Raw genomic sequence first — 9156 nt, 5'->3', positions numbered from 1 at the left:
ACCCTAACTGATCACTATTAATCCTAAGGGTCCTGAGGTATCCTAGCTTTCTTCTTTTCTGCTCCTCAGATTAGGGGTAAGGGTGCATATTATTCACTTTCCTTTACCATTTCAGAATCTAAATGCCTGTTCCAGGGGAGATAATTTCATCCGGCTTCACTAATGATTATAATCCATTGTCCAGACTAGATCCCAAAATTACTAGGAAATAAACTTTCAACTTTCACTCAGTAGATATTTCAGAACCATGTATTTTTTGGGATATTGCTCTTTCTAATCCTAACTCGGTCTATTACCCTATCAAGAGTTTTTTTAGGGTTCAGAATCTGAACCAAACCTGACTGTCCGAGTGCACCTGAATCTCCTTCACCTAAATTTAATTTGGGGTGTTTTTCTTTTGTTGTATTACCAGCCAACACAAATCTTTTTAGAAATTGGCCATAGAATCCTTTCTGGCACTTAGTAGACAATTGGTAATATGTTGCTGAGAAAATGAAGAAATTAATGAAGGGAAACACATCACCTACATAAACACGGTGCTTTGCTAAACTAAATGAAAAATCAATCGGTAATTGGAATTCTTGAATGATTCGTCTTATTAACACCAAAATTCCTATTTACTGATATCCAAGAATAATGGAGAGTTGATGGTTTATTTGTTGTTTCTTTCAGATTGAAGACCTTCAAACTATGCAAATCAACCAGACAAGAGTGAAGGAATTCATCCTCATTGGCTTTTCTCTTTACCCAGATGTACAGATATTACTATTTGTCATCTTCTTTTGCCTCTACTTTCTCACCATCCTGGGTAATCTGACCATCATGGGTCTAACCTGGGTGGACAGAGCCCTCCACACCCCTATGTACATCTTCCTGAGTTCACTCTCCTTTTCTGAGACTTGCTACACGTTGGGCATCATCCCCAAAATGCTGGCAGATCTACTGGCCAAGAACAGAACCATCTCGGTCATAGGTTGTGGCTTACAGATGTATTTCTTCTTAGGACTTGGGGGCACTAACTGCATCATACTCACTGTAATGGGGTATGATCGCTTTCTGGCCATCTGCAACCGTCTCAGGTATCCACTGCTTATGACCCACATCCTATGTGGGGAACTTGTGGCCTCTGCTTGGGCTGGAGGCTTCTTTGTATCTCTGATAGAGACAGCATTGATATTCAGAGACTTTTTCTGCAGTCCCAACCTTGTCAAACACTTCTTCTGCCATATGCGTGCAGTGGTGAGATTGTCCTGCTTAGACAGCAACCTCACAGAATTTATGGTAACATTGATCTCAGTATTGGGTTTGCTGGGTACTTTCCTATTCATTACCCTCACTTATGTCTTCATACTTTCCACTGTCCTAAGGATCCCTTCAGCTGAGGGCAAGCAAAAGGCATTTTCCACCTGTGTCTCCCACCTCACAGTGGTGATAATCCATTTTGGTTTTGCATCTATTGTTTACTTGAAGCCAGAGGGTTCGTGGGGAGATGACACACTCATAGCTGTCCCTTACACTGTTATTACTCCTTTCCTCGGCCCCCTCATTTTCAGCCTCAGGAATAAGGACATGAAGAATGCTTTTAGAAAGGTGGTGGGAAAGATAATAACCTAGAATAAATGATCTTGCATTACTGTTGCTGGTTTAAGGCATTATTGAATGTCTGCAGAAGGCAGAGGGACATTTACCCTGTGACCTCTGGAGGAACCTGTATCACTTCCTCTTTTCCAGAGTTTAAGATATGAGGAACATTTTACAAACTTTGGATCCTAAACCATAACAGATATCTCCTTAACTTGTTAAGAAATTTGTTTAATCCATCCCTTTTCTACTATCAGAGGAAGCATGTCCCTATAGATACTAGGCTCTGGCAATCCATTGCTGGCTGTCCTGGACAAGTTATGGTGTGTACAAAGAAAAATACTGATTAAATTATCTAAACATATAAAGGATGAGGAATTTGTGTAGGCAAGATTATGACACACTGGATTGCAATTCGTAGACATAAGGCATTTCTGACAAGGAAGGCACCGTGCATTAGCCACCCTGCATATATTGTGTAAGATGTGTTTTTAAGTTTCTGTGAAATCTAAGTATTTTTAAGAACACACCGTTCATGACTGTGGCCTTCCAATGACTATCAGATACTAAGTTTTGAGTATAAGGGATATGTTAAGACAGATCGAAATGAGTAAACAGGACATTAGAACCTACACCTTCCATGCCTAGGAAAATCCATGAGTGAAGGCTGGAAATAAGCACCGCTTTCTGTAAAATGAAGATGCTTAAAAGCCAATGTTAAAGAATTATGCCATGGTATTTTATTAATATTTGCCAGAGAGGAGTGTTTAGGAATAATCTGGGCAGAGCACACCGTGATTAAGGCAGGAAATGAGATAAACACATTAACAATTCTTTATATCCTCAGCAAAAATGTAGAAATACTCTGAAGGTTATATCATAGAAAAGCAGTGTGTGATCTTAACGAAAATCCAGATATATAAGCCTGGCAAAGTTCTTGAATCCTTTTCTCAGTTTCATTGTTAATCAACAGTGTGAACTCTCACAAAGGACATGAATTTCACAGTGGGGTTTTGTTGCATATAAAATTCATATGAAAAGTGTTGGAGTTTCTGAACTCCATTATTTATAGGACTGTTATGAAAATAAATAAGAAATGTATGAAAATTATTATGCATATCAGCTGGTTACCCTTACTGTCTTAGTTATCTAGTGCTGCTATAACAGAAATACCACAAGTGGATGGCTTTAACAAAGACAAATTTTTTCTCTCACAGTCTAGTAGGCTATAGTCCAAATTCAGGGCATCAGCTCCAGGGGACCACTTTCTTTCTTTGTTGGCTCTGAAGGCAGATTCCTTGTCATCAGTCTTGCCCTGGTTGAGGAGCTCCTCAGGTGCAGGGACACCAGGTCCAAAGGATGCGCTCTGCTCCCAATGCTACTTTCTTGGTGGTATGAGGTCCTCAACTCTCTGCTTGCTTGCTTTCCTTTCCTTTTTATCTCTTGAGGATATAATTCAATCCATGGCATTCCACCCTTTGTTGTTGTTGTTGTTTAGTGCCGTTGAGTCGGTTCCGACTCATAGAGACCCTATGCACAACAGAACGAAACACTGCCCGGTCCTGCACTGTTTTTACAATTGTTGTTATGTTTGAGCTCATTGCTACAGCCACCGTGTCAATCCACTCGTTGAGGGCCTTCCTCTTTTCCACTGACTCTGTACTTTGCCAAGCATGATGTTCCTCTCCAGGAAGTGATCCCTGCTGACAACATGTCCAAAGTTTGTAAGACACAGTCTCGCCATCCTTGCTTCTAAGGAGCACTCTGGTTGTGCTTATTCTAAGACAGATTTGTTCCTTCTTTTGGAAGTCCATGGTACATTCGAAATTCTTCACCAACACCACAACTCAAAGGCGTCAATTCTTCGGTCTTCCTTATTCATTTTCCAGCTTTCAGATGCATATGATGCAATTGAAAACACCGTGGCTTGGGTCAGGCACACTGTAGTTTTCAAAGTGACATCTTTTCTCTCTAACTCTTTAAAGAGGTCTTTTGCAGTAGATTTACCCAATGCAATGAGTCTTGGTTTCTTGACTGCTGCTTCCACGGCTGTTGATTGTGGATCCAAGTAAAATGAAATCCTAGACAACTTCAAACTTTTCTCCGTTTATCATGATGTTGCACATTGGTCCAGTTGTGAGGATTTTTGTGTTTTTTATGTTGAAATGCAATCCGTACTGAAGGCTGTGGTCTTTGATCTTCATGAATAAGTGCTTCAAGCCCTCTTCACTTTCAGCAAGCAAGGTTGTGTCATCTGCATAACGCAGGTAGTTAATGAGTCTGCCTCCAATCTTGATGCCCCTTTCTTCTTCATATAGCCCAGCTTCTGGTATTATATGCTCAGCATACAGATTGAATAGGTATGGTGAAAGGATACAACCCTGACACACACCTTTGCTGACTTTAAACCAATCAGTATCCCCTTGTTCTGTCCGAACAGCTGCCTCTTGGTCTATGTAAAGGTTCCTCATGAGCACAATTAAGTGTTCTGGAATTCCCATTCTTTGCAATGTTATCCATAATTTGTTCGTATAAAGGCTCTTAATTCTCCAGGGTATATCCCAAGGAGTGGGATTGCCGGACTGTATGGTAGTTCTATTTATAGTTTTTTTAAGGAAGCGCCAAATCAATTTCAAAAGTGGCTGTAGCATTTTGCATTCCCACCAGCAGTGTATAAGTGTTCCAGTCTCTCCACAACCTCTCCAACATTTATAATTTTGTGTTTTTTGATTTAATGTCAGCCTTGTTGGAGTGAGATGAAATCTCTTTGTAGTTTTGATTTGCATTTCTTTAATGGCTAATGATCGTGAGCATTTACTCGTGTATCTGTTAGCTACCTGAATGTCTTCTTTAGTGAAGTGTCTGTTCATATCTTTTCCTATTTTTTAATCAGGTTATTAGCCTTTTTGCAGTTGAGTTTTTCCAGTATCATGTAGATTTTAGAGCTCAAATGCTGATCAGAAATGTCATAGCGAAAAACTTTTTCTAATCTGTTGGTAATCTTTGTACTCTTGGTGAATTCTTTGGTTGAGCATAGATGTTGGATTTTAGGAGCTCCCAGTTATCTGGTTTCTCTTCTGCATTGTTAGTAATATTCTGTATACTGTTTATGCCATGTATTAGTGCTCCTATCATCTCTATTATTTCATTTTAGATTTTATACATAGGTCTTTGATCCATTTTGAGTTAGTTTTTGTGCATGCTGTGAGGGATGGGTCTTGTTTCACTTTTTTGTCTTGCAGTTGGATATCCAGTTATGCCAGCACTTTCTGTTAAAGAGACTGCCTTTTCCCCATTTAACTGACTTTGGGCCTTTGTCAAATATCAACTGCTCATATGCAAATGGATTTATGTCTGGATTCTCAATTCTGTTCCATTGGCCTGTGTATCTGTTGCTGTACAAGTATCAGGCTCTTTTGACTACTGTGGCAGTATAATAGGTTCTGAAATCAGGTAGAGTAAGACCTCCCACTTTGTTCTTTTTCAGTAATGTTTTACTTATCCAGGGCCTATTTCCTTTCCATTTGATGTTGGTGATTTGTTTCATCATCTCATTAAAAAATGTCATTGGAATTTGGACTGGAATTGCATTGTATCTGTAGATCGCTTTTGGTAGAATAGACATTTTTATAATGTTAAGTCTTCCTATCCATGAGCAAGGTATGTTTTTCCACATACGTAGGTCTCTTTTGGTGTCTTGCAGTATTGTCTTGTAGTTTTCTTTGTATAAGTCTTTTACATCTCTGGTAAGATTTATTCCTAAGTATTTTATCTTCTTGGGGGCTACTGTAAATGGTATTGATTTGGTGTTTTCCTCATCAATGTTCTTTTTGCTGTAGAGGAATCCAGCTGATTTTTGTATGTTTATCGTCTATCCTGATACTCTCCTGAACTCTTCTATTAGTTTCAGTACTTTTCTTGAGGATTCTTTAGGATTTTCTGTGTATAAGATCATGTCATCTGCAAATAGATACTTTTACTTCTTCCTTGCCAATCTGGATGCCCTTTATTTCTTTATCCAGCCTAACTGCTCTGGCTAGAACCTCCAACACAAAGTTGAAAAAGAGTGGTGATAAAGGGCATCCTTGTCTGGTTCCCAATCTCAAAGGGAATGCCCTCAGGCTCTCACCATTTAGGATGATGTTGGCTCTTGGCTTTGTATTATTATTATTATGTTGAAGAATTTTCCTTCTATTCCTGTTTTGTTGAGAGTTTTTATCATGAATGGGTGCTGAACTTTTTCAAATGCCTTTTCTGCATCAATTGATAAGATCATGTGGTTCTTGTCTTTTATTTATATGATGGATTACATTAATTGTTTTTCTGGTGTCGTACCATCCCTGCATAGCTGCTATGAATCCCACTTGTTCATGCTGACTGATTTTTTGATAAGTTGTTGAATTCTATTGGGTAGAATTTTGTTGAGAATTTTGCATCTAAGTTCATGAGGGATATAGGTCTGTAATTTTCTTTTTTTGTGGTGTCTTTAGCTAGCTTTGGTATCAGGGATATGTTGGCTTCATAGAATGAGTTTGGGAGTATTCTGTCCTTTTCTATGCTCTGAAATACCTTTGGTAGTAGTGGTGTTAACTCTTCTCTGAAAGTTTTATAGAACTCTGCAGTGAAGCCGTCTGGGCCAGGACTTTTTTTTGTTAGGAGTTTTTTTTATTACTTTTTCAATCTTTCCTTTTGTTATGGGTTTATTTAGTTGTTCTACCTCTATTTGTGTTAGCTTAGCTAGGTAGTGCGTTTCTAGAAATTCATCCCTTTCTTCTAGGTTTTTAGGTTTGTTAGAGTACAGTTTTCCACAGTAATCTGATATGATTCTTTTAATGTCAGCTGGGTCTGTTGTAATATCACCCACCTCATTTCTTATTTGAGTTATTTGCTTCCTCTCCTGTTTTTCTTTTGTCAGTTTGACCAATGGTTTATCAATTTTGTTAATTTGTTCAAAGAACCAGCTTTTGATCGTTAATTCTTTGAATTGTTTTTCTGTGTTCTATTTTATTTAATTCTGCTCTAATTTTATTATTTGCTTTTTTCTGGCTCCTGAGGTTTTCTTTTGTTGCTCTCTTTCTATTTGTTCAAGTTGTAGGGATAATTCTTTGATTTTGGACCTTTCTTCTTTCTGGATGTGTGCATTTCTTGTTATAAATTTACCTCTGAGCACTGCTTTAGCTGTGTCCAAAGGTTTTGATAGGAAGTGTTTTTATTCTCTTTGGATTCTATGAATTTCTTTATTCCATCCTTGATGTCTTCTATTACCTAGTCATTTTTGAGCAGGGTATTTTTCAGTTTCTGACTCTTTGATTCCTTTTCCCTGGTTTTTCTGTTATTGGTTTCTACTTTTATGACCTTATGGTCTGAGGGGATGCTTTGTAATATTTTGATGTCTTAGATTGTGCTTAGGCTTGCTCTATGGCCTAATATGTTGTCTATTCTAGAGAATGTTCCATGTGCACTAGAAAAGAAAGTATACTTGGTTGCTGTTGGGTGGAGTGTTCTGTATATGTCTATGAGGTCAAGTTGGTTGACTGTGGCATTTACATCTTCAGTGTCTTTATTGAGCTTTCTGGGTGTCCTGTCTTTTGCCAAAAGAGGGGGGTTGAAGTCTCCTACTATTATTTTGGAGTTGCTTATTTCACTTTTCAATGTTGATAGGTTTTATGTATCTTGCAGCCCTGTCATTGGGTGCATAAATATTTAATTTGTTTATATACTCCTGGTATATTGTCCCTTTAATCATTATATAGTGTCCTTCCTTATCCCTTATGATGGAAGTAACTTTAAAATCAATTTTGTTAGAACTTAATATACTTGCCCTTTTTTGATTGTTGTCTGCATGATTTTTTTTTTATATTCTTAGAGTTTTAGTTTATTTGTGTCTTAAAGCCTAAGATATGTCCCTTGTAGGTGGCATATAGACGGATCACGTTTTTTTATCCATTCTGCCACTCTGTCTCTTTATTGGTGCATTTAGTCCATTTACATTCAGCATAATTATGGGTAGGTGTCATTTTAGAATTGTCATTTTGATGTCTTTCTTTGTGTGTTGTTGACAGTTTCTTTTTCCCACTTAATTTTTTGTGCTGTGTAGTTTATTTTTACGTCTTATCTTTTCTTCTTATTCTTTACCGTTGATTTTGTTTCTGTTGAGTCTCTATTTCTTTCTTGTATTTTATTTTGATGAGTGCGATTGTTAGTCTCCTTTGTGGTTACCTTAATATTTACCCCTATTTTTCTAAGTTTAAATCTATCTTTTATTTCTTTATATCACCTTGTCTTCCTGTCCATATGAAAGATCTATGGCTACATTTCTTAGTCCCTCTTTATTGTTTTAATGTTGTCTTCTTTTACATAATGAAATCACTGTTTCCCTTTTTGAGGTTTTTTTTATCTTGATTTATTTTTGTGATTTCCCTATCTGTGTTGACATCTGGCTGCTCTGTCCTGTGTTCTGGTCTTGGATTGATAGCTGATATTATTGATTTTCTAATCAGAGACCTCCCTTTAGTATTTCTTATAGTTTTGGTTTGGTTTTTAAAAATTCCCTGAACTTCTGTTTATCTGGAAATGTCCTAATATTGCCTTCATATTTGAGAGACAGTTTTGCTGGATATATGATTCTTGGCTGGCAATTTTTTTCCTTCAATGCTTTACATAAGTCATCCTATTGCCTTGTTGCCTGCATGGTTTCTGCCGAATAATCCTAGCTTATTCTTATTGACTCTCCTTTGTAGGTGACTTTTCATTTGTTCCTAGATGCTCTTAAAATTCTCTCTTTATCTTTGATTTTGGCAAATTTCATTTTAATATGTCTTGGTGACTTTCTTTTAAGATCTACCTTATGTGGAGTTCCATGAGCATCTTGGGTAGATATCTTCTCATCTATCAAAATATCAGGGAAATTTTCTTCCAAGAAATCTTCAGCAATTCTCTCTGTGTTTTTTGTTATCCCTCCTTGTTCTGGTACTCCAATCACTAGTAGATGATTTCTCTTGATATAGTCCCACATGATTCTTAGAGTCTTTTCCATTTTTAAAAACCTTTTATCTGATTTTTCTTCAAATGTATTGGTGCCAACTGCTTTATGTTCGATCTCACCAATTCTGCCTCCCGCTTGCTGAATTCTACTCCTCTGATTTTCTATTGAGTTGTCTACTCCTGTAATTTTATTGTTAATCTTCTGAATGTCTGATTGGTGTCTCCCTGTGGATTCTTGCAGCTTATTACATTTTTCATTATGTCCTTGAATAACCTTTATAATTTCTTCAACTGCTTTATCTGTGTGTTCCTTGGCTTGTTCTGTGTATTGCCTGATCTCCTTCCTAATATGATTCCTGATGTCTTGAAGAGTTCTGTATATTAATCTTTTGCATTCTACATCTGGCAGTTCCAAGAAGGCACTTTCATCCATAAGATCTCCTGAGTCTTTGTTTTGAGAGCTTGTTTAACTGATCATTGTCTACCTTTTTATGTGATTTAATACTGACCATTGTCTCTGAGCCATCTATAAGTTATTGTATTAGTTTATTTTATGTTTGCTTACTGTATCCTAGCTTCTTGCTTGGTTTT

At 37.3% G+C, this 9156-nt stretch overlaps 1 protein-coding gene across 1 annotated transcript; it reads left to right on the top strand.

Moving 5' to 3' along the window:
• Positions 1-492: 492 nt before the first annotated feature.
• LOC100656980 (olfactory receptor 10X1-like) lies at positions 493-2143 on the top strand. The gene has a single exon (XM_003414969.3). The coding sequence runs from the start codon at positions 691-693 to the stop codon at positions 1612-1614; it is 924 nt and encodes a 307-aa protein (XP_003415017.2). The 5' UTR covers positions 493-690; the 3' UTR covers positions 1615-2143.
• Positions 2144-9156: the final 7013 nt, after the last annotated feature.

This window comes from Loxodonta africana, chromosome 3 (genome assembly GCF_030014295.1).
Source record: "Loxodonta africana isolate mLoxAfr1 chromosome 3, mLoxAfr1.hap2, whole genome shotgun sequence".
Classification (NCBI taxonomy): Eukaryota; Metazoa; Chordata; class Mammalia; order Proboscidea; family Elephantidae; genus Loxodonta; species Loxodonta africana.
The sequence above is the reverse complement of the archived record's forward strand: the minus strand, read 5'-3'. Positions and strand labels throughout refer to the sequence as shown.